The 25,932-nt window shown below is 37.4% G+C and overlaps 1 protein-coding gene across 2 annotated transcripts in view; it reads left to right on the plus strand.

Moving 5' to 3' along the window:
• USP33 (ubiquitin specific peptidase 33) overlaps positions 1-25,932 on the plus strand; it is a 56,503-nt gene that overhangs the window by 6,831 nt on the left and 23,740 nt on the right. For both annotated transcript variants that reach the window (XM_084872132.1, XM_084872133.1), the window contains exons 2-9: positions 8,340-8,471; positions 8,662-8,715; positions 9,337-9,399; positions 10,210-10,362; positions 13,848-13,950; positions 19,586-19,655; positions 21,398-21,511; positions 23,422-23,500. In XM_084872132.1, the coding sequence (XP_084728258.1) occupies positions 8,340-8,471; positions 8,662-8,715; positions 9,337-9,399; positions 10,210-10,362; positions 13,848-13,950; positions 19,586-19,655; positions 21,398-21,511; positions 23,422-23,500 (768 nt within the window). The remainder of the gene's footprint in view (positions 1-8,339; positions 8,472-8,661; positions 8,716-9,336; positions 9,400-10,209; positions 10,363-13,847; positions 13,951-19,585; positions 19,656-21,397; positions 21,512-23,421; positions 23,501-25,932) is intronic.

Consider the following 25,932-nt stretch of genomic DNA (forward strand, 5'->3'; position numbering starts at 1 on the left):
AAGTTTATCAAGATAATTTCTAATTTAAAAAAACCAGAATAGAAGGAAATTAAGAATAGAAGGAAATGCTCAGCTGGCATGGATCAGTGGTTGAGCTTCTACCTCTGAAACTGGAGGTCACAGTAGGTGATCAGTGATTCTCTCTCCCTTCCTCTCTGAAATATATATATATATATATATATATATATATATATATATATATAAATATATATAAATATATATAAATATATAAACATATAAATATATAAATACATATAAATATATATATATATATATATATATATATATATATATATATATATATATGAGAGAGAGAGAGAAGAAAATTATAGCAGATGTCCTAAGTGGCAAAACTACTAAAACAAAGACCCAAACATGGATGCTTTTGACCACTTTTATATTGAAGATAGCTTTAGAAGTCCTAGTAAATACATTAAAACAGTATGATTATTGTTATTAATATTAGAGAATAGGAGGTAAAATGGTCATGTTTTTCATTTATTCAGAAAAGAGCCAAGGAAACTGTGAAAAGGAATAGTGAAGATTTTACAGTTATAAAAATATATAAACTTTATAACCAGATCAATATGGTGGTATAATAGATTAGTAGAGGAAAATGGTGCATATAGAAATATATTATGTTCAAATTTAATGAAGGGTAAAGATAGTGTTACTGTTTGTTCAGTGGGAAATGGATAGATTATGTAATAAGTGGTGCTGGTACAATTGTCTGCCCATCTGGAAGAAAATTGGGTTTCTGTCTTAAGACAAACTCCAGATGGATTAAAGGTTTGTAAAAAAGTATTTAAGTTTATTCTACAGCTTTAGCTAAATAAAAGATCAGGAATTCAGAGCCAATATAAAATAAGAGTTGTGTTTGATTTTATAAAAATGAAAACGTTTAATGATAAAGGACCGTAAGAGAGCTAATAGCAGGATTGGTACTAAAACAGACATAATGGAATAGCATGGAGAGCCCAGAAATAACCCCTGCATAAGGTGGGGCTAAAGTAGTTTTACATTTGTGAGTACATGAAGCACAGAGTTTATTTTTGTATTATTATTTATTACTAGTGACCCGGTGCATGAAATTTGTGCACATTAAAAAGGGATTAATTAGGGGAAATAATTTAAAATTATTTAATTATATCAATAGAAGTGTCAGAGATGAAAGAAAATTAGTAGAATGTATATCAAAACCTTCCTCCTGTCAGAGTCTGGGGCTCACCATGGGACCCAGAGTCAAGTCCCTGCCCACCAACATGCACCTCAAAATTGCGTGAGACCCAGACCCTCCCACCCCTCATTGGGCTAGATCCAGACCTGGCCAGTCCCACCCTTGTCAAACCCTGCCGGGCATGGAATGTGCCCTCAGGTCCCCTGGCCCTGTGCCAGGATGGGGGGGCATGACCTGAGGTCCCCCAGCCCAGCCCAGGGCAGGGGGCATGCCTTGAAGTCCCACCATGTGGGGACATGGCCTGAAGTCCCCCATCCTGGCACTGGGGCAGGGGGAGCAGCCTGAGGTCCCCTAGTCCAGCACGAGGACAAGAAGCGCACCTTGAGGTCCCCTGTCAAGCCCTGTCGAGTGGGTTCACAGCCTGAGGTTCCGTCAAGCCCCATAGGGGCGGGGGAGTGGGTAGCTTCAGGTTCCTGATGATTGCTTTGTTAAGGATCCTTATGGTACCTTGGCCTCATCTGTGGGTGCAGCATCTTTGTGATGGAGTGATGGTCAATTAGCATATTCCATCCTTTTAGATAGGATTATATTATTTTCCATACAAACTACTATAAACCTGCTTTTGCCCCACCCTGTATATAGTCAAATGTTTTTTGATAGGAGTGCCAAGACTATTTAATGGAAAGGGGCAGTCTTTTCAACAAAGGTATTGGGCAAACTATTGTATATCCATGTGCAAAAATATAAAGTTGAACCCTTACACCAAATACAAAAATTGACTCAGTGAGTCAAAGGCCTAAATGTAAGAAATAAAACTCTTAGAAGAAAATATATGGTGAAAAGTTTGTGACATTGATATTTGATAGTGATTGCTTAGATATAACACCAAAAGCACAAGAAACAAAACTAAATAGGTAAATTGGACTATATCAAATTAAAAACAATTCTTTATGAAAGAACACAAAGTTTGTGACATTGATATTTGATAGTGATTTCTTAGATATAACATCAAAAGCACAGGCAACAAAACTAAATAGGTAAATTGGACTATATAAAATTAAAAACAATTCTTTTTGAAAGAACACAATCAACAGAGTGAAATGGGAGAAAATATTTGCAAATCATGTATAATAAGGAATTAAATACACAGAATATATAAAGGACTTTTACAACTCAATAAAAATGCAAACAATCCCATTAAGGCAGAGCTTTCTGAGTGTTCTATATTATTCACTGTATATTATGAAGTCTTTCAACTCTGGCTAATGGGAACACAAACTTATGTTGGCTTTGAGAATTGTTCTACCTATTCCTTTCCAGTACTTTCTCCTGCTTAGGGTAGTTTAATCACATATATATGCTCATCAGTACTCAGGTGAAGACAATGGTATCTCTATAAATCTTGTGAGTTCACTCACTTTCTGTTTATTTTTATTTATTTATTTATTTATCTATTTATTTATTTATTACGTTTTATGTTCTTTTATTTTTTATTTTTTATTTTTTAAAAATAAATCTTGCCGAAACGGTTTGGCTCAGTGGTAGAGCGTTGGTCTGCGGACTGAAAGGTCCCAGGTTCGGTTCCGGTCAAGGGCATGTACATTAGTTGTGGAGTTGTGCAAGAGGCAGCTGGTCGATGTTTCTCTCTCATCGACGTTTCTAGCTCTCTCTCTCTCTCTCTCTCTCTCTCTCTCTCTCTCTCTCCCCCCCTTCCTCCTCTCTGTAAAATATCAATAAAATATATTTTTAAAATAAATCTTTATTCAGATTATTACAAATGTGTTCCTCTTCCCCCCCCCCCAATTGCTCCCCTCCACCAGGTTACCACCCTACCCTCTGTCCTTTCCCCATCCCCCATTGTCCTCATCCATAGATGCACAGTTTTTGTTCAGTCTCTTCCTGCACCCCCACTCTCCTTTCCCCCCGAGAATCTTCAGTTCACTCCCCTTCCATACCTCTGATTCTATTATATTCACCAGCTAATATCATCAGATTTTTTAATTCCCTTGGTTTTTAGATTCACTTGTTGATAGTTACGTATTTGTTGTTCATAATTTTTATCTTTATCTTCTTCCTCTTCCTAAATAACCCCCTTCAGCAATTCATATAATTCTGGTTTGGTGGTGATGAATTCTTTTAGCTTTTTTATTTTATTTGTGAAGCTCTTTATCTGGCCTTCGATTCTGAGTGATAGCTTTGTTGGATAGAGTATTTTTGGCTGTAGGTTCTTGCTATTCATCACCTTGAATATTCCTTGCCATTCCCGTCTGGCCTGCATGGTTTCTGTTGAGAAATCAGCTGACAATCATATTGGTGCTCCTTTATAGGTAACTACCTGCTTTTCTCTTGCTGCTTTTAATATTCTCTCTTTGTCTTTTGCTCTTGGAATTTTAATTATGATGTGTCTTGGTGTGGTCCTCCTTGGATTCCTTTTGTTTGGGGTTCTGCGAGCTTCTTGGACTTGTAGGTCTATTTCTTTCCCCAAGTGGGGGAAGTTTTCTGTCACTATTTCTTCTAGTATTCTTTTGGTATCTTGCTCTCTCTCTTCTTTTGGGATCCCCATAATCCTGATGTTGGTTCTCTTGAAGTTGCCCCAGAGTTTTCTTACACTATCTTCAACTTTCTGAATTCTCTTATCTTCTTGCTTCTGTGGAGGAGTGTCCTCTGGCTCTTTGTGTTCTAAATCTTTGTCTTGATTCTTGCGATCTTCCATTCTGTTTTTAGGACTTTGTGTAATATATTTTTTTTTCCCAGACAATGTTTTCTTCATTTCTAGTTGATCCCTTATTATTTCTAGTTACTCTCTTTTCATATCCTCATAGGTCTCATTTATTTTATCGGCCTTTTTTAGGATATTCTTGAATAACCTTATAACTATAGTTTTGAACTCAATGTCCAATCTTTTCTTTTCCTCCATCTCCTTCCTTTGTGTCCTGCCTCTTGTCTGCATTTTAGTTTCCCTGATTTGATGGAATAGTTTTGTGTGCTAGGTATTCTTGTAGAGCCCAGTAGCACAGCCTTCCCAGTTACCTGCGGTGGACAGTCTTGGTGTAGCCCTTTGTGGAGTCTTGTTGTTAAGCCTTGCTTATTGTTGGTATCACTGGGAAGCGTTGATCTCCAAGCCAATTGGCTGTGAGGATCAGCAGTGTCTCAGCTAGGAGAACTTCTGTACTCCACTTGGTTAGGGCGGGGTCTCGGGTAGCACAGACAATCTTTGGTTCCCTGTCAGTCTTACCTTAGAAAAGTCCTGTTCGGGTGAGTTTCGGAAGATTGGTTGCAGGTGTGCGCACCTCTTTGGTAAAGGCACAAACTTTGGATTCCGGCCAGGCCCTCCTTAGAGAAAGCCAGCCTCTGGGAGAGCTTCTGTGCTCAGCTTGGATGGAGCGGAGTCTCGGGTTGGTGCAGACAAGCTTTGTTTTCCCTTAGGCTCCTCCCCAAGTGGCTCCTCTCCTAGTCTCGCAGTAATGGCCTCTGGCTTCGCACACCTCCGAGAGATCTCTGCCCACTGCCTGACAGTCTGGCCTCTCTCTGACTGGGGCTGTCTATCAGAGCAATAGGCTGATTCTATTTTCCTCTCGAACAAGAAAGCCAGCCTCGCGTTAGCTGTCCACCCTCTCCGTGCCGGGAGTAAGCCAGCTTCAATTTCAGTCCGGCCCTCCCTCTCCATATGCCGGGAGTAAGCCAGCGCCTTTTTGCTCACACAGTTCTCTATACCTTCACAGTTCCTGAGGTTCAGTGTGCCTTCTCTCTCCTTCTCAGATGGTAGAGCCTCCTCTCAGCCAGCCGTCCGGTGCTTCAGGGAAATGCCTCTCCTGTTTTCCAGTTCTAAATTCAAATTTGTTGTGGTAGGCTGTATTCGGGTGTCTACCCTATGCCGCCATCTTGGTTTCTCTCTATGTTCTTGCTTTCACTCACTTTCTGTTTAATTCTTTCCTCTCTATTAATTGACTGTGATTTTTAGCTATCCTTGGTCTCCCTGAATTTTCAACTCTACCTGTACTGAGGCCTAGAAATTTTCTCCAACCAGTAATCTGGGACAGTCACCTTGTTTTTATCTTCTAAGGCAGTGTTTCCCAAACTTTTGACATAGTATGTGTATTCTTCTATAATTTTCGTAACGCTGAGTACCCCTCGTACTCATGAGAACGTAGAATTAGGCGCAGCTTAGCACGGTGCAGTGCATATCCCCACCAAACTCTGGTGCAATGCGTACCCCCACCAAACTCTTCCCGTACCCCTGGGCGTACGCGTACCACATTTTGGGAAACACTGTTCTAAGGGATCAATGCCTGAAAACCATTGTTTTATACATTTTGTCTGGCTTTTTAGTTATTTAATGTGAAAAAATAAATCTGCTCATTATTCCATCATGGCTGGCAGTGGAATTAATTATCTAAGAGGGAAGAGATACCTAACCACAAAAGGAAGTGAGAGGTGGGTGGGAAAGGTTGCCAAATCCTCCCCCAAATATTAAGAAATTAAAAATATTAGCAGTTATTTTAAGTTTAACTTCATGCTCTGAATGTTTGGGTCATGGCTTATTTAACAATATTATATGATAACTAGTGGCCTGGAGCTCAGATTCATGCACATTGAAAGGAAATTAATTAGAAGAAAGACTCATGTGGTAGTTACATTACTGCAAAAAAAAATGTCAAAATAGTATATATAATATACTATTATAAAATAAAAACACACATAAGATTGGTGCCAGCAAGAGCTTTATGTGCACAAGTAAACATTTATTTTTAAATTGCCAGTGCGGCCGGGACCGGTTTGGCTCAATGGATAGAGCCTCGGCTTGGGGACTGAAGGGTCCCGGGTTCGATTCCGGTCAAGGGCATGTACCTTGGTTGCGGGCATTTCCCCAGTAGGGGGTGTGCAAGAGGCAGCTGATCGATGACTCTCTCTCATTGATGTTTCTAACTCTCTCTCTCTCTCCCTTCCTCTCTGTATAAAATCAATAAAAATATATTTAAAAAAATAAATAAATAAATAAATTGCCAGTGCGCATCATATGTAACGATTGATCAGTCGGACAGATGTACAGTCGATCATTTAGCCTTTTACATATATATGTGTAATATTTAGAAATAATGATTTATTTTCAATTAGCCTCAGAGTGATGATTCCTATTGTATTTTGTAGGTAACAGTATAATATTGGACTCATTATTTTATTTTATCAAAACTTTTTGTTTAATGTTTTTACTAATGTGTTAATATTTATAACTCTTTATTCTTTCCTGGTAAGTTTCTTAATTTTCCCCTGGTATTCTCAAACCCCAAAGATGAACTAATGACATGAAAAGCCCTATTATTAAGAATTTATAGCCCAAAGAAGATGGATAAATACTGAGTTAGATTTTAGACTTTTTATTTGGAAGTCACTCTATATATCCAGTCAACTATAATTTATAAAATTTGTAATGGAGATAGATAAAATTTAGTGACTTTATAGTATTCTGATCATGCTTTTCTCATAAGTTATTATGATGTTTTGGAGAAATTAAGTGGATTGATATTGCAGAACACTTTGCCTTCTGTTTATTTTAATGAAATTGAGGAAACTTTTGAAGAATATTGGGAAAATTATAGTTAATTGGGGAAACTACCTCAGTCTTTTTTTTTTTTTTTTTTAATATATTTTATTGATTTTTTACAGAGAGGAAGAGAGAGAGATCGAGAGTTAGAAACATCAATGAGAGAGAAACATCGATCAGCTGCCTCTTGCACATCCCCTACTGGGGATGTGCCCGCAACCAGGGTACATGCTCTTGACAGGAATCGAACCTGGGACCGTTCAGTCTGCAGGCCGTTGCTCTATCCACTGAGCCAAACTGGTTTCGGCAACTACCTCAGTCTTAAACTGGTGGTCTCATGTAGAGAGAGGTATCAGACCTTATTGGTCATATTAAAGAAACACTATAAAGATGTGATGCAGAGAGCCCAATAAAATTTTATGAATATATGTATGTGCAGTACTGTGTAGACACACACACACACACACACACACACACACACACACAACATATACTACCTCATTAAATCCTTACAGTAACCCCATAAGTTAGGGATGCCATTCTGCTCTTTTTTCTTTTTTTATTTAATATATTTTATTGATTTTTTTTTACAGAGAGGAAGGGAGAGAGATAGTTAGAAACATCAATGAGAGAGAATCATCCATCATCTGCCTCCTGCACACCCCCTACTGGGGATCTGCCCGCAACCGAGGTACATGCCCTTGACTGGAATCAAACCCGGGACCTTTTAGTCCGCAGGCTGACACTCTACCAGTTTCAGCCATTCCGCTCTTATTGTTATCCTCAGGTTTGACTTCAGAGTCCTTGCTCTTATCCATAAGATATACATGTGTATTCAAGTCCTAGTTTCATCAACTGTTGACCGTGTGAACTAAGTCAGGTTTGCTTCTGTAGCCTTAGATGCAAATGAAGATAATGGTACCTACCTCACTCACAGTTGTTGAAAGGGTCATATGATAATGTGGGTCTCAACTTGGGACGATTTTGCCGCCTACAGGACATAATTTTACACTGTGTAGTGATTTTGGTTATCAAAGTTTAGAGTGGTGGTGAGGTGTTCTGGCAGAAATCCTGCTAAACATTAGGATAGCACCCCTCAACAAATAATTGTCTGGCCCAAAGTGTCAATGGTGCTAAGATTGAGAAACTTTGACATAAAGTGACTATCCTGGTATATTGCTAGGATAGCAGACAATTTCATTTATTAGCATTGTATATTATTAGAAGGGGCTGCTGCTGGTTTGAAAATGAAGGTATCCATTTGAATTTTTTTTTTCTTTTCAGTTTCTATTTCAGTATAAGTGTTCATTTTTTTTTTAGAGGATAAAAATATTTAATTGAATAACTTGAAAATTTCCCTTTCGTTTATTTGTAAAAAGTAAAATGAGAGGGAGAAAGGGGAAAAAGCAGTAAAAGTAATGGAGAAACAAACATAACATGGATTCATGAATGTCAATTTTAATAAAATATATAGTACTAGAGACATTTTCAATGTTTAAATTAACTTTATGAAAGTAATCTAAGTATATTTGAAAATATACTCTTTCGTGTGTTTCTTATTTTATCTTTTATTTTAATATCTTAGCATTTTAAAATTAACTTTTGGTCATTTTTTTATAGGTATTACCTCACTTGGAAAGCCCTGGGAAACAGGAGAAAATTTATAACAAAATGCCAGGTATTCGAAATCATTGTTTACATTTGGACTCAGTTGGCGAAATAACGAAAGAAGAGTTAATACAAAAATCTCATGTAAGAAAATTACTTTTTTTCCTTCCTTAAAAAATCATATTCACTTTCTCCTGAATGTATTTTTTGTAAATTACTATAATACTCTTGTTTAGGAGTCCAGATTTTTTACATAAGATATTATTAGTGAATTGTATGTGTTTGTCTATGTTAAGGTAATGATAATGTTGTCCATGTGATTTTTGTTTCATAGAGTACTTGTCAGGATTGTAAAGTCAGAGGACCAAATCTTTGGGCGTGCCTAGAGGTATATATATATGTTTCTTCTCAAATGTTTGATATAAAGTTTTATATCTGGATAAGGATAACTATAATAGAAGGTATTTTTGACACTTAAAACATTTCATAAATGAACATATTTTTTTAATCTAGTCTCCCTCCCTGCCTCATTCGAGGGTATGTTTTTTATTGACTTTAGAGGGAGAGGAAGAGAGATGAATGAATTATACATACATACATTGATTGGTTGCCTCCCATATGACTAGGGATGGAACCTGCAACTCTTTGACGCATAGGACAATGCTCCAACCAATTAAGGGCAAATTAAATCATTGATGACAAAAATTAAACTTCACACTTTGGGTTTTAATTTACAGTTTTTTCATAGAGTTTTAGTAAATCACTAAAATATTTTATGCTTGTTTTTTACTAGTGGTGACAACTTTTTAGCTTAGAAATATTCTGGTTTTATTCTTTTGTGCCCGTTATCTTTAGTTAAAATAACTATGAAAAGTCAGTTGATCATTAAGTTAAAAAACATGATAAAAATGATCAAAAGTTAATTGTAAATGTAATTGCGATGCTGTTATTGTAATGTGACACTTGTTCTAAAATACTTTATTTTCCTTTTTTGTATAATTATTTATAGAATAGATGTTCATATGTTGGCTGTGGTGAATCACAAGTAGATCACAGCACCATACATTCTCAGGTATGTATATAGAAAATTTTAATGAAAGGCATTTTTAAAGAAAGCCTAAAGAAGAGGGAAAGCAAATACAACATTATTAATTGAAGTTATAATTTGAACATTTGCTCCCATTCTAAACTAAGTTTCTCGAGAATGAACCGTCTTTTTTCACATTGATATCTCTACTGCATCAGCTGTACTTAAGTAGTGTTGCTCAAATCAGTTAATTAACCCTGAATACCCCGAGACCCTCAGGTATCATTGTACTTAATTAATTTACTTTTCTTCTGTGCATCTAGAGTGTTAGTGTTGTGTACCATTCTTGGTAGAAATGAGAAAATAGTTGCTCAAATCATTTTCCTTAGGGCATAATTCTCTTACAGAAACCCAGTTGAGAAAGGCTGAGTTTTATATATCTAAGATCATATATTTACTATTATTTGAGCTGTGTTGTGCTTTAACTCATGTCATGTTTATTCTTTTGCCATTCTGATCTCCTAGAATAGATACTGTGTTATTGTCAAATTTTTTTTTGTATTATGTTTACATGCTAACTGCAAAGCAGTCTTATACTGTTGTGTTTTATTTTTATAATGAATGGCGCTGAAAAATGACAGTAGAATAACTTCTAGAGAACACTTAGATATTATTATTTCACAATACTTCAGCAGTTTATCGAAAGAATGTTTTCTGGTGTTCACCTTTAACTGTTCTCTTTGGGGTATGTTGTTACTGATCAAAGGCCAGCAGTTTATCTTCTGTGCTTTTCTGAAATGTTTTCAACTATACCTAATTCTGGTTCCTCTTCTTTGTCCCTGTGAAAATATATAGGATACAAAGCATTATTTAACTGTGAACCTTACTACTCTTCGAGTATGGTGTTATGCTTGCAGCAAAGAAGTATTTTTGGACAGGAAATTAGGAACTCAGCCTTCATTGTCTCACATAAGACCACTTCACCAAACACAAGAAAACAATGTCCAGGTAATTATCTAAATCCATTTAATTATAATATAAAGTATTTTCAGATCATAATTTCAGAATTTGTCATGTAGTTGAAATTTAAAAGAATCCCACCAAACCTGTACTGTGAAAAATATCTGCAATGTGCCTCTTTTTCTCAGTTCAAATAGAGGGTGGCCTTTGTCCTTTTGTAGAATGACTGGTGAGGGTGAGACTGAAGCCCATCTCTCTGAATATGTGTTTTAAAAACTTAAAATAACCAAAAATTTAAATAGTGTAATCTTTTTCTAACAAGTCTGATTCTAGGAGAGGTGATAGGCCTTCTTTGATAGGGAATAACAAATACTAATTCAGTTCCTTTTTTCTCATTTTCTTCCCCTCTTCACCCCAATTTGTATTACTCTGAACATTTACAATTAACTGAAAACCAGATAGAATATATTAAAGCTTAGCATCAATTTTTGGTTACAAAATATGTATAGGCTTATAAAGATTGACCACTTAATTCTGAGAATTTTCCAGGCATAAAAGTACAGGGAAATGGAAAATTAAAATAGTTGGCTTCTAACTACTCTACTCATCCTTTGCTCTATATGGTTTAATTAACACATTAGTGAGTTTTTTCCACATATGTGTTATTATCATTTATAATAAAGCAGTGATATGCAAATTGACCCTCACACAAGATGGCTGCCCCCATGTGGTCAAAGATGGCCAGCAGGGGAGGGTAGTTGTGGGTGATCAGGCCAGCAGAGGAAGGTAGTTAGGGACGACGAGGCCTGCAGGGGAGGGTAGTTGGGGGGAATCAGGCTGGCAGGGGTGGGCAGTTAGGGGTGACCGGGCCTTCAGGAGAGGGCAGTTAGGGGTATTTGGACCTGCAGGGCTTAGTTGGGGGCAACGGGGCCAGCAGGGGAGGGCAGTTGGTGGTTACTGGGCCAGTGTTGAAAGGCAGTTGGGGGTGATCAGGTCAGCAGGAAAGGGCAGTTGGGGGCAATCAGGTTGGCAGGAGAGCAATTAGGCATTGGTCAGGCTTGCAGGGGAGTGGTTAGGGAGGGATTAGGCTGGCAGGCAGAAGTGGTTAGGGGCAATCAGGCTGGCAGGCAGGGCAAGCGGTTGGGAGCCAGCAGTCCCGGATTGTAAGAGGGATTGGGAGCCAGCAGTCCCAATCACAGGGATTGGGCTTAAACTGGCAGTCCGACATCCCCCGAGGGGTCCCACATTGGAGAGGGTTCAGGCTGGGCTGAGGGCCCCCTACTCCCCCTCACAAGTTTTGTGCACCGGGCCTCTAGTATTTCTATATTTGCCCTTGATACCAACTCTCTTAGATTTTTCTGTTTGTATCTTTTATTCACATTCTGATAGTATACATGTATGATAATAAATTTGCTTGCCTTCACACATTATATAAATTAAGATGACTAGGTTTTGGATAAGGTATACTTATTGCAATTCTAGATTCATAGTTTTGAATGGCTTTCGTTAATAAGTCACCACTATTACTGTTTCTCCCATTGATTCCTACTTATCATTCAAAAATGTGATTTTACCTTTTCTGGAGTGTCCTGGTAGTTTGAGAATAAGTTTTCTTGAACAATCTAAGGTTTTTAACAAAAGTTTGATAACTAAAAGTTTAATCACATAAGGAATTGCTAACAATTTTTACAAGGGCAATACTCAAAAGGTGCCTGAAATAGTAAGTGCAGATAGTTCACAAAGAAGTACAAATAAACACATTGGGAAAATGATCATCATTGACTAAAGTAAAGTAAGTTAAAATAGCCATCAGTTGTCATTTCTGCCTGAAGAGGTTACATACTTTTAGTAAATGTTGAATCTGATTGAATAAATGTACTGATACTTTTCTGATAACTTATAAATAATTCTCTGATGAGTTATATGTAGAGTACATAAAATGCATTAATTTAATTTCATGCAACTTCCTGATGATTCATTATTGAAAAAATTACAAGAGGGGAAAATAGATATTTGTACAAATTTTTTTAGAGGTATAAATGTAAAGCCTGTTTGAATAGAGTATTAGTTATAGAATAACAGTTTTGGAAACCATTCAAATATCATTAAGATTTTTCAAATAGAAATTTTTTTCTAGGAGGTAAAATGTTGAATGGTTTATTTAAAGACTCTACATTTCTCTGTATTTAAATACAACAAAATGAGAACATGAGGCCTACTCAAATGTTCAGTACCTACAGATGCCAGAAAAATAAAGTGGGTCAGTGTAAGGAAATATGCATGGATCATTGGGATGGAATAAAGCTAAACATTGGAGAACCAGAGCACATGCTGAGTGCATGCTACTATTCAGTTTCCTTCTACAAATGAATATACTTTGATCTTCTGCTATTATAAGAGAACTTGCTAAATCTGATTTTTATGTGAGCTCTTCCAATTTTTAAAATATTAGCTCAATTTTTTTTTTTTTTTTTTTTTTGTTGTTGTTAAATAGTATGGGCTAGCATTTGACATAACAGGTCACCAGTTGCAACCTCTGAGTTAAGCCAATTCTTGGGAATTAGTATTAGAATATTTTGTTTCTTTTTAAAACAAATGAATTATTTCATATGCAGAAAAGGATAAATAAGTATAATAATAAGTATCAGGAAAGATTGTAGAAGTCTAGAGATAAGTTAGCATGTTATGACGGGAAAGCTTCTTGTAAAAAACATGAAAAATCTGAAAAGACAATGTAGGATACGTACACTTAGGTCTTTTTAAAATATATATATATTTTATTGATTTTTTTTTTTTTTTCCAGAGAGAAAGGGAGAGATATAGAGAGTTAGAAATATCAATGAGAGCCCTGACTGGTTTGGCTCATTGGAAGGAACGTCTGCCTGCAGACTGAAGGGTCCCAGGTTCGATTCCAGTCAGGAATGTACATTGGTTACGGGCACATCCCCAGTAGGGGATGTGCAGGAGGCAGCTGATTGATCTTTCTCTCTCATTGATGTTTCTACCTCTCTATCCCTCTCCCTTCCGCTCTGTAAAAAAATCAATAAAATGTACTTAAAAAAAGAAAAAAAAAGAAAGAAAGAAACATTAATGAGAGAGAAACATTGATCAGCTGCCTTCTGTAAACCCCTAGCTGGGATGTGCCCACAACCAAGTACATGCCCTTGACCGGAATTGAACCTGGGACCCTTCAGTCTGCAGACTGACGCTCTATCCACTGCGCCAAACCGGTTAGGGCTGCACTTAGGTCTTTTAAGTTGTAATGTGGCCTTACTGAATTGGAGTGAATTGTGTTCAAATTCAGAAAAGTCACAAGTGATTTTGTTATTCATGTACATATGTTAATAAAGGTAGAGTGACATGCTATTAATAGGTAGAGGCCCTTATTACTTTAAAAATATTAATGTAAGTTTTATTCTAATTGATAATAAAGTGAATTCTTACTTAAAGATAACATTTCTTAATATTTAGACTGTAGTGGTATATGAGATAAAACCTAAGGATTTAAGTCCACTGTCTGTTCTGTTATCAAGGATTTTAAAATACCCAGTAACACGACATTAAAAACTCCTATGGTTGCTGTATTTGATGACCTGGACATAGAAGTGGAAGAAGAAGATGAACTTAAGGCAAGAGGTAAAATACTTCTGTGTACCCCTTCTTTATATGGTATTGCCCATCTATTATATTTAAAAGCCTTAGCGATGGGTTGACCAGTTAACCATTTCACCAGTAGCTATGACGCAGACCAACAACCAGGGGGCAGATGCTTTCACCTGATAGGTTAGCTTGCTGCTGGGATCTGACCAATCGGGACAGGGCGAGATGGGCCAGACACACCCTGGAGTCTTCCCCAGCCCCGAACATGCACCGGGTTGGGGGGGGAGGGATCACGGGTTGCGAGAGGGGGCAGGCCAGGCCAAGAGACCCCACAGGTGCACAATCTGTGAAAATTCAGAATTTCACATTACACAGTTGTAAAAGGAACTTTGAAGATGATGATAACAACAAATAAAAGAATGCAATACATCACATAAGCAAATTGAAAGACAAAAAATGCATGATCATATCAATAGATGCAGGAAAAGCTTTCAGGAAAATCCAACACTCTTTTAAAATTATTTTTATTGATTTTAGAAAGAGAGGAAGGGAGAGATAGAAACATTGGTGAGAGAAACATTGATCAGTTGCCTCCTGCAAGCCACGTACTGGAGATCAAGCCTGCAACCTGGGCATGTGCCCTGACCGGGAATTGAACTGTGACCTACATCATGGGTTCACGCTCAACCACTGAGTTGTACAAGCTGGGCCCAATATCCAGTTTTGACAGAAACTCTCAACAAAGTGGGAATAGAGGAATCATTCCTCAACATAATAAAGCTCTCTATGATAAACCTACAGCAACATCAGTTGGGCAAACACTAAAAACATTTCCCCTAAGAACAGGAACAAGATAGGGATGTCCACTCTTATTCAACATAGTACTGGAAGTCTTAGCTATAGCAATCAGGCAAGAAGAAAAAATAAAAGACATCCAAATTGAAAAGGAGGAAGTAAAATAGTTATCATTTTCTTTCTCTTTTTGTATTTTATTATTTAAATTCTTTATTTCTTAAAGTATTACATGTTTCCTTCCCCCCCCCCCCATTGATTTCTTTTAAAAATATATATATATTTTATTGATATTTTACAGAGGAGGAAGGGAGAGAGATAGAGAGCCAGAAACGTCGATGAGAGAGAAACATCGACCAGCTGCCTCTTGCACACCCCCTACCAGGGATGTGTCCACAACCAATGTACATGCCCTTGACCGGAATCGAACCTGGGACCCTTCAGTCCGCAGGCCGAGGCTCTATCCACTGAGCCAAACCGGTTAAGGCTGTACCATAGTTTTTTAAATTCATTTTATCTGCTGTTGGGACTTAGGCTGTTTCCAAATCTTAGCTATTGTAAATTGTGCTGCTGTGAACATAGGGGCACATATATCCTTTCTGATTGGTGTTTCTGATTTCTTGGGATATATTCCTAGAAGTGGGATTACTGGATCAAATGGAAATTTCATTTTTTTTAAATATATTTTTTATTGAATTTTTACAGAAAGGAAGGGAGAGGGATAGAGAGTTAGAAACATCGATGTGAGAGAAACATTGACCAGCCGTCTCCTGCACACCTCCTACTGGGGATGTGCCTGCAACCAAGGTATGTGCCTTTGACCAGAATCGAACCTGGGATCTGACAGGCCAACACTCTATCCACTGAGCCAAACCGGTTAGGGCAGAAATTCCATTTTTAATTTTTTGAAGAAATGCCACAATGGCTGTACCAGTCTGCATTCCTACCAGCAGTGCACAAGGATTCTCTTTTCTCCACATCCTCGCCAGCACTTGTCATTTGTTGATTTGTTGATGATAGCCATTCTGACAGGTGTGAGATGGTACCTTGTTGTCATTTTGATTTGCATCTCTCAGATAGGATAACATATTTGCCAATGATACATCTGATAAGGGATTAATTTCCAAAATATATAAAGTACTCATACAACTCAAGAAAAAATGACAAGCAATCTATTTTAAGAAAAGCCAGGCTGGTGTGTGTCTGTGGTTAAGTGTTGACCTATGAACCTGGGGGTCAAGGCTAGATTCCAGGTCAGGGCACATGCCTGGGTAGTGGGCTCAATCCAGAAGGGGGTGTTCAGGAGGCAGCCAATCAATGATTCTCATCATTGATATTCCTCTCTCTCCCTCTCTGAAATCAATAAAAATAAATTTAAAAAGATATGGGCAGAAGATCTAAATAAACATTCTTCAAAGAGGACATATAAAAAGCCAAAAGACATATGAAAAAATTCTCAATGTGAGTAATAATCAGAGAGATACAAATTAAAATGACAATGAGGTACCACCTCATACCTGCCAGAATAGCTATAATCTACAAACAGCAGATGCTGGTGAGGATGTGGAGAAAGGAACCCTAGTACACTGTTGGTGGGAATACAGATTGGTACAGCCAGTATGAAAGACTGAAATTTCCTCAAAAACTAAAAATGAAACTGCCATTTGACCTAGTTATCCTACTTCCAAGAATATATCCTAAGAAGTCTGAAACACCAATCAAAAAGAATATATGCATCCCTATGTTCAGAGCAGCGTTATTTACAATAGTGAAGGTCTGTAAACAGTCCAAGTATTCATCAGTAAGTGAATGGTTAAAAAAAACTATGGTACATATACACAATGGAATACTATGCTGTAATAAAAAAATTATTACATTTTGAGACAGCATGTAGGGACCTGGAGAGTATTATGCTAAGTGAAATAAGCCAGACAGAGAAAGAGAAGTATTGCATGATCTTGCTTACATGTGGAATCTAATGAACAAAATAAACTTACGAACAAAATAGAACTAGAGATATTGAAGCATTCAATGGTCTTGTATTTCAGAGGGAAGGAGAAGAGGGTATGGTGGGAAGAGATTAATCAAAGGATATATCTTACCTAATAAAAGAGTATTATGCAAATTAACCATTATTCCCCTATATCACAAGTCACGCCTACCAGCCAATCAGAATGAGTATGCAAATTAATTCCAACCAAGATGGCTGTAGCCACAGAGAGCAGGTGAGAGGCTTGGCAATAGAGGAAGCCAAAGAGATGCAAATCAAAATGATAATGAGGTACCATCTCACACCTGTCAGAATGACTATTATCATCAAATCAGCAAAGGACAAGTGCTGGTGAAGATGAGAAGAAAAATGAACCCTCATGCACTGCTGGTGTGAATGCAGACTGGTGCAACCACTGTGGAGAACAGTATGGAGTTTCCTCAAAAAACTGAAAATGGAACTCCCATTTGACTCAGTAATCCCACTCCTAGGAATATATCCTAAGAAACTAGAAAAACCAATCAAAAAAGATAAATGCACCCCTATGTTCATAGCAGCACAATCTACAATAGCTAGGATTTGGAAACAGCCTAGGTGCCTGTCAGCAGATGATTGTATCAAAAAGCTATGGTATAATACATCTCACAATGGAATACTATGCTGCCATAAAAAAGAAGGAATTCTTATCATTTGCAGCGACCTGGATGGAACTGGAGAACATTATGCTGAGTGAAATAAGCCAGTCAATGAAAGAAAAACACCACATGATTTCACTCATTTATGGATAATAAGGAACATTATAAACTAATGAACAAAAGGGTAGATACAGAGACAGTAAAAGAAACAGACTGTCAAATTACAGCGGGGAGGGGAGGGAGATATGGGGGAGATAAGAGATCAACCGAAGGACTTGTATGTATACATATAAGCAAACCAATGGACGAAAAACTCTGGGGAGGGAGCGCATGTATGGGAGTGGGGGTGGGGTGGGGATTGGTAAGGTATGTACACATATAATATCTTAATTTAAAAATATATATAAAAAGAAAATAGAGGAAGCCAAGCTTTCCACATACCCTGGCGGGCCTAGGCCTCCACTCAAGGATACAAAGTTTCAATTATAGAAGGTAAACAAATCCAAACAGAAATGGCGGCAGCCATGGAGCAAGGAGAAGGCTTGGCTCTGCTCCAGGCTACAAAGTTTCCATTGTAGAAGGTAAATAAATTCCAGATACCAGGGCCTGTGCTTGGGTCGCCAGGGGGCGTGGCTGGCCTGCAAACCACCACAGGCCCCTTGCCCAGGCTGCCCCACACCCCAAGGGAACCCCCACCCTGATCCAGGACATCCTTCAGGGCAAACCAGCCAGCCCCCATCCATGCACCAGGCCTCTTTCCTATCTAATAAAAGAGTAATATGCAGATTGACCATCACTCCAACATATAAGATGGCTGCCCCCATGTGGATACAAGATGGCCACCACAAGATGGCCAGCAGGGGAGGGCAGTTGGGAGGGATCAGGCCTGCAAGGGAGGGTAGTTGGAGGTCATCAACCTTACAGGGTAGGGCAATTAGGGGTGACCAGGCCGGCAGAGGAGGGAAGTTGGGAGCAAACAGGCTGGCAGGGGAGCAGTTAGACATCAACCAGGCTGGCATGAGAGTCTTCAAACTACGGCCCGCGGGCCACATGCGGCCCGCAGAGGAGTCTGATCCGGCCCGCCAGGTTTTTTGGGCTCACTAGCGCAGCCGAGGTGTTACAGTAGGAATTAGTAATTCATATAGTCCGGCCCTCCAGCTCTCTGAGGGACCGTGATCTGGCCCCCACTTTAAAAAGTTTGAGGACCCCTTGGTTAGGGGGTGATCAGGTTGGCAGGCAGAAGCGGTTAGGGGCAATCAGGAAGGCAGCCAGGCGATCAGTTGGGTGCCAGCAGTCCTGGATTGTGAGAAGGATGTCTGACTGCCCGTTTAGACCTGATGCTGGTGGGTCCCAGATTAGAGAGGATGTAGGCTGGGATGAGGGACAACCCCCTCCATGCCCCCGTGCACGAATTTCATGCACTGGGCCTCTAGTATACATATAGTATGCATAACTCCCATGGACACAGCCAGTAGGGTGGTGAAGGCCTGGGGTAAGGGTGGGAGCAGTGTGTAGGGGGTCAGTGGGGCAAAAAAGGGGGAGCATCTATAATACCTTCAATAATAAAGATAAAATTTTAAAATAAAAGAATTTTGAAATTCGGCCTAGTAAAATTGTATTTGCAAAAAAAGCAAACAGACAACTTCGAGTGATGCTTGATTTCTCTGGCATCACTTTAACAAAGCCTATAGTTTTTAGTCTAAACTATATATAATGGAACAAAGAATTTTGTTTTGTGCCGAAACCGGTTTGGCTCAGTGGATAGAGCATCCGCCTGTGGACTGAAGGGTCCCGGGTTTGATTCCAGTTAAGGGCATGTACCTTGGTTACGGGCACATCCCCAGTGGGGGCTGTGTAGGAGGCAGCTGATCGATGTTTCTCTCTCATCATTTCTAACTCTCTATCCCTCTTTCTTCCTCTCTGTAAAAAACTCAATAAAATATACATTTTTAAAAAATTTTTGTTTTGTAGTTGATATAAGTGAATTTTAATCCTTTACATAAGTGAATTTTAATCCTTTACATAAATATTACATATTTAAATAACTATCTGAAAATTAACACTTTGGTATAAGTCTGACTTCTCTGAGTTGCTCAGGCTGTTATTTTGTATTTCCATAACGTATTTTGTATTTTCTTAACATAGTTTGGGATCCATAATAACTATCATATATAGTTACATATTCAGTAAACACATAAAATTATTGAGTCATTGCATCATTGAATGATACAAAGCTTATACTTTGTCTTACTAGGTCTTACCGGTTTGAAAAATATTGGCAATACTTGTTATATGAATGCAGCTTTGCAGGCTCTTTCTAATTGGTAAGTAGAGAAATTAATTTTGTTTGGTTTATATAACTTTTTAAAGTTACTCTGAGCAGAAAACTATGCTTCTATAGTATAAAAAAGGGGAGGGGGTTAAAAATAGATACACATTAATAGTAATATGGGAAAGAGTTAACAATTCTATTGAATTCCCCTAGCCAATAGAATTCTATAAATCCCTACCTGTACTTCTCTCCTTGTTCCCCTCAACACATAGTTTCTTTTTCTCCCATTTTCTGAAATGCCCCATTTAGAAAGTTATATGAATGAACTAAAACAAAACATGTTATTATTCCTGAAAAGTTATTTTCTTTTTCTTGTTGGTAACTGTCAAGATAGAGTAAGCAAGAAACTGGGTTGGGTGGAATGTTCTGTTTGTGTCTAGAACATACAGAACATTATGTATGGCCATCTGGTGTTATGTGTAGCTTAAGTCCAATTTTTCCTTATTGATTTTTCTGATTGGATGACCTGTCTGTTGTTTAAAAATGGGAGTATTGAAGTCCTCTACTATTATTCTACTGCTGTCTATTTCTCCCTTCAGATCTGTTACTATATGCTCTATATATTTAGGTGCTCCTATATTGGGTACATACATATTTACAAATGATACCCTTTTGATGAATTGACACCTATATCATTACAGAATGACCTTCTTTATCTCTTGTTAAAGTTTTTGAGATAGTCTATTTTTGTCTAATATAAGTATAATTACCCATGTTTTCTCTTGGTTCCACTTATATGGAATATCTTTTTATGGTAGCTCATTTATTGTAGGCCAGGATTTGGTCCTTTGCTCAGACAGTTCCCTGAAGTGAAGAAATTTTTGGAGGTGCCCTCAAGTTAATCAAGTTCATTCATTGCCTTATAAATTGGTAACCTGAGCCATTGGATGCAGTACCGCTTACTGGGCTGTAGAAGCTTAGAGAAAACTGATTAACTTAAAAGTTAAATTTTTAAAAATATATTTTATTGATTTTTTACAGAGAGGAAGGAAAAGTCGGAAACATTGATGAGAGAGAATCATCGACCAGCTGCCTCCTGCACACCCCCTATTGGGGACATGCCCACAACTAAGGCACGTGCCCTTGACCGGAATCAAACCTGGGACCTTTCAGTCCACAGGCTGATGCTCTATCCACTGAGCCAAACCGATTTAGGCTAAAAGTTAAATTTTGAGCATGTTAAATTTGGGATACCCAAGACAGCCATATGTTTGGGTATTTGTTGTAACTCTGGAGTTTAGATGAGCTGTTTCATTTTTGTAAATTTGACTATCATTGCATGTTTGTGAAAATTTAAGATTACCCAGGGAAAGTATTTGTAGGAAGAGAGCAAAAGTTATAGGATCAAGTCCTGAGGAACCCTGATATTTAGATATCTAGTAAGAGCAGAAAGAACAATAAAGAGGAAAAAGAATTGTCATAGAGAGGTAAAGAAAAAAGATACATTACATTGGTCAAGAGAAGGGTTGCTCAAGAATGAGGGGTAAGTCACCTGTGACATGCTACTGACAGGAAAGTGAAAGGTATTAACTGGATCTGACAGCTTTAAAGACTCTGATATGGTGGAATCAAATCTGGTTTGAGCAAGAATATGAAGACATGAATGTGAAGTTATAAACAAGAACAAAAAAATAATAGATAGAGGGCTCTGTGTACTGTCAGTCAATTGCCAAGAAAGTAATCAGTGTTAAGCTTGATTACCCTCTAACATATATTTTGTTTTCTTTAAATCAGCCCACCTTTGACACAGTTTTTTCTTGATTGTGGAGGACTAGTTCGAACAGATAAGAAACCAGCCATTTGTAAGAGTTATCTCAAACTGATGACGGAGCTGTGGCATAAAAGCAGGTATGTACTTAATATATTTCTTTTCTTTATTATGTTTTTATTTTTAAAAATTATTGTTTTTTAAATATATTTTTATTGATTTCAGAGAGGAAGGTGAGGGAGAGAGAGATAGAAACATCAATGACGGAGAGAATCATTGACTGGCTGCCTCCTGCATGCTCCCTACTGGGCATCGAACCTGCAACTGGGGCATGTGCCCTAGACCAGGACCCTTCAGTTCTCAGGTCGACGCTCTATCCACTTAGCCATACCAGCTAGGGCTCTTTATTGTTTTTTAATGAATATTCTGCTCAGTTGGTTAGAGCTTGATCCCAATATGCCAAGGTTGCAGATTTGATTCTGGTTAGGGCACATGCAAGAAGCAACCAGTGATGGCATTTTATACACCAATAATAAACTTTCAGAAAGAGAAACTGAAAAAACAATCTTATTTACCGTTGCAACAATAAAAAAATTAAGATACTTAGTAATAATCTTGGCCAAGGAGGAAAAAGACCTGTACTCAAAAAACTATAGGATATTGAAAAATGGAATTGAGGAAGATACAAACAAGTGGAAACATATACCATGTACATGGATTAGAAGAATTAACATCATTAAAATGTCCCTACTATCCAGAGCAATCTATAGATTCAGTGCAGTGCTATTAAAGGACCAATAGCATATTTCACAAATCTAAAGCAATATCCCAAAAATTTATATGGAACCAAAAAAATACCATGAATAATGTCAGCAATCTTGAGAAAGAGGAACAAAGTTGGAAGGTTATCATACGAGATATCAAACTATACTACAAAGCTATTGTAAGTTGGGGAGGGAGGGGATGTGTGGGAGGGAGGGAGGGGGGCAAAAAAAATCAATAAAATATGTAAAAAATAAAATAAAAAAATAAATGAAAAAAATAAAATAAAATATACTGAAAAAAAAAAAAAAAAAAAAAGATGCTCCTATTATAATACCTTGACCACTCAGGACATACTAAAAGTTTTAGAAGCTCTGTATCAGGAATCAGAATGAAGACCAAATATATGTTTCTTATTATATCAGATGTCTGTGAATTGCTGTTTGTATGAGCATTTTAGTGGGCAAGAAGTAATGCGCATCACCACTGATATTTGTCTGGTCAATAAAGTACATCATCTCAATAAAAGTACACACCACTCCCCTCCCCCATTCCATAGGGTCCAATAAAGTTCCTTTCATATTAAACGTTAAAAAAAAAAAAAAAAGCTATTGTAAGTTACTGGCACAAGAACAGGCATATAGACCAATGGAATAGAACAGAGACCCCAGAAATTAACCCATACCAATATGGTCAATTAATATTTGACAAAGGAGGCAAGAGCATACAATGGAATAAAGATAGTCTCTTCAATAAATGGCATTGGAAAAATTGGCCAGATACATGAAAAAGAAAATGAAACTAGACCACCAATTTAGACCATACACAAGAATAATCTCAAAATGGATAAAAGACTTATATGTAAGCCTTAAATGTTATAGTACAGACTTTTAAGGATTTAAATCTCATATATTGGTTTACTTTTCACTTGTTTTCATGGGTATTTAATGTCTGGCTTTAAATTTTTAGTTAGATAGTATACTAGGTACACTTAACTTAATTACCCCAGAAATTTTAAGTAAATACATTTTTATTTTAAATAATTCAGTATTTTTAAAACATTATATAGTAGAGTATTATAATTTCATTAGGGAAGAGAAAAATAAGATATAGCTTAAATATCAGTAATAAGCTATCTGACAAACCTATGGAACATAATATTGGGCAATTTTGAATGATTTTTTGAAACATAAACACTTTTCAATTTAATACCTTTAATTCTTGATTGCTAAATTATAAATAAACAGAACATCACAAATCTCTCATTTTTTAATGTTTTGTTCCTTAGGCCAGGTTCTGTTGTGCCTACTAATCTGTTTCAAGGAATTAAAACTGTAAATCCAACTTTTCGGGGGTATTCTCAGCAGGTAAGTCTTCATTGCTTTTTCATAAAATTCATCTTTAATAAATTTGCAACATGCCATTATATATTATGCTATTATGTGGTCATATGTATTTCTTTCTATATAATTTATTTGTTCATTTATTTTTTTATTACTTTTTCTCATGCCTTTATTTAACAAGAATGATCTTTTATCTTATTTTCTGCTTATATTTTTCTATCCTTATCTTAATTTTCTATATTCCTAGAAATTTTGAGTTTTGGGGTGGGTAAACCTATATATATATATATATATACACACACATATATAAAAGACTAAGTTACTGACCAGCCATTGGCGTGACCAACTGCCCACCGGCCGGTACATATGATGCACACTAGCAATTTAAAAATAAACGTTGACTCACACATGCGAAATACATATAAAGATCTCGCTGGCACCAATCTAGACAGTGTAAGAATATTCCCACCTGAACTCGTTTTCGGACATGGTCAGTTATATGTTACTTTCTCTTGAGTTCAAAGAGCGTATGACATTAAAGTTAAAGCTGTAAATACTTCATCACAAGAGGAATTAGTCAAGCACGCTGAAAGTGTTTTTACTCTTAATGTGGTATACAGTGAGATATTGGAATAAATTTAATCACTTTATCAGTCATTGTTGTTTTTTTAAAAATATATTTCATTGAGTTTGTACAGAGAGGAAGGGAGAGAGATAGAGAGTCATCGATCAGCTGCCTCTTGCACACTCCCTCCTGGGGATATGCTCACAACCAAGGTACATGCCCTTGACCGGGGACCTTTCAGTCCCCAAGCCTACGCTCTTTCCATTGAGCCAAACCGGTTTCGGCATCAGTCATTGTTTTTATCAATGTTGTTTTTATATCATGTCTTTTTTGTTGTATCATGTTGTTATTGTTTATTAATCAATTTATATATTATTTTCATATACATTTTACTAATTTTCTTTCATCTCTGACACTTATAAAGAAAGGGTGAATAGCAATATTAAAATATTTCTTCTAATTAATTTCCTTTCAGTGTGCATAAATCTGTGCACTGGGCCACTAGTATGTCAATAATTTTAGTGCTTTTAACTTTGAAAAGTTCTACATCAGAGATAAATTTTCATCTATGCTTTCTATATTGTATGCTTTCATTTTTCAAAAATGTAATTTTTCAATACATATTATTTATTTCATATTACAGTATGATCCAAATTTTGTTTTCACAAGTAGCTAACAAGGTACCAAACTGTAACTTTTTTTTTTTTTTTTAATATATTTTATTGATTTTTTACAGAGAGGAAGGGAGAGAGATAGAGAGCTAGAAACATCGATGAGAGAGAGTCATGGATCAGCTGCCTCTTGGACACCCCCTTCTGGGGATATGCCTGCAACCAAGGTACATGCCCTTGACCGGAATTGAACCCGGGACCTTTCAGTCCCCAAGCCGACGCTCTATCCATTGAGCCAAACTTTAAGACTTATAAAATACAATTTTAAAAATGTCTTTCTATTGTTTTTTGTGCTTACGTCTTTATATTATCTCTATATTAAAAAAAAAGTAATAAGCTAATTAGACTGAGAAACCTTCTGGACGTCTTTCCGGACAAAGCCGGGGGCTTGGCCAGCCTGAAAACCACTCCAGGCCCCTTGCCCAGGTTGGCTTGCCTCCCAAGGGAACCCCCCACCCTGATCCAGGACCCCCTTCAGAGCAGACCAGCCAGCCCCTACCAGTGCACCAGGCCTCTATGCTAATAAAAGAGTAATATGCTAATTGGACTGGACGTCCTTCCGGACAAAGCCATGGTGGCAGGGCCAAGGCAGAGGCAGTTAGGAGTGATCAGGCTGGCAGGGGAGAGCAGTTAGGGGAATCAGGCTGGGGGATGTCTGACTGCTGGCTTAGGATGACATCCTATGAGGAATCTCAGATTGGAGAGGGTGCAGGCCAGCCTAAGGGACACCCCTTCCCTTTCACGAATTTCATGTACTGGGCCTCTAGTTAATATGTAAAATAGAATCTGTTTCTGGGCTTCCTAATCTGTTTCATTTACCCATATATTTTTTGTATTAGTACTATTGCAAGTTTCAATTGTTGTAGTTTTATATAATATCTTTTAGTATCAATACCTGGCCCTAACATTTTTCTTTTTCAAAACAATATCTATTCCCTGTTAATTTTTGTGTATGCAAATTCCTGGATTACCAGAGACTGTGATTTCGTAGATATGAGTTGGGGCTTACAAATTTGTATTTTTAATAAGCATTTCAGGTTGATTAAGGGTTTCTCTGTAAGATATAGTACAAAATTGGATAAAGCTTTAATTTTAAGTTAAAGTATTTGAATTTAGGACATCTCTCTGAATAGTCACACGAAGCAAATCCAGGTTTTCTTTATACCTTACTCCTCCACTTTTTAAAAATAGCAGCGCTACTAAAAGCTGACCTCCCTCCA

The sequence above is a fragment of the Pipistrellus hanaki genome, assembly GCF_964339955.1.
Source record: "Pipistrellus hanaki genome assembly, chromosome: 2".
NCBI lineage: Eukaryota > Metazoa > Chordata > Mammalia > Chiroptera > Vespertilionidae > Pipistrellus > Pipistrellus hanaki.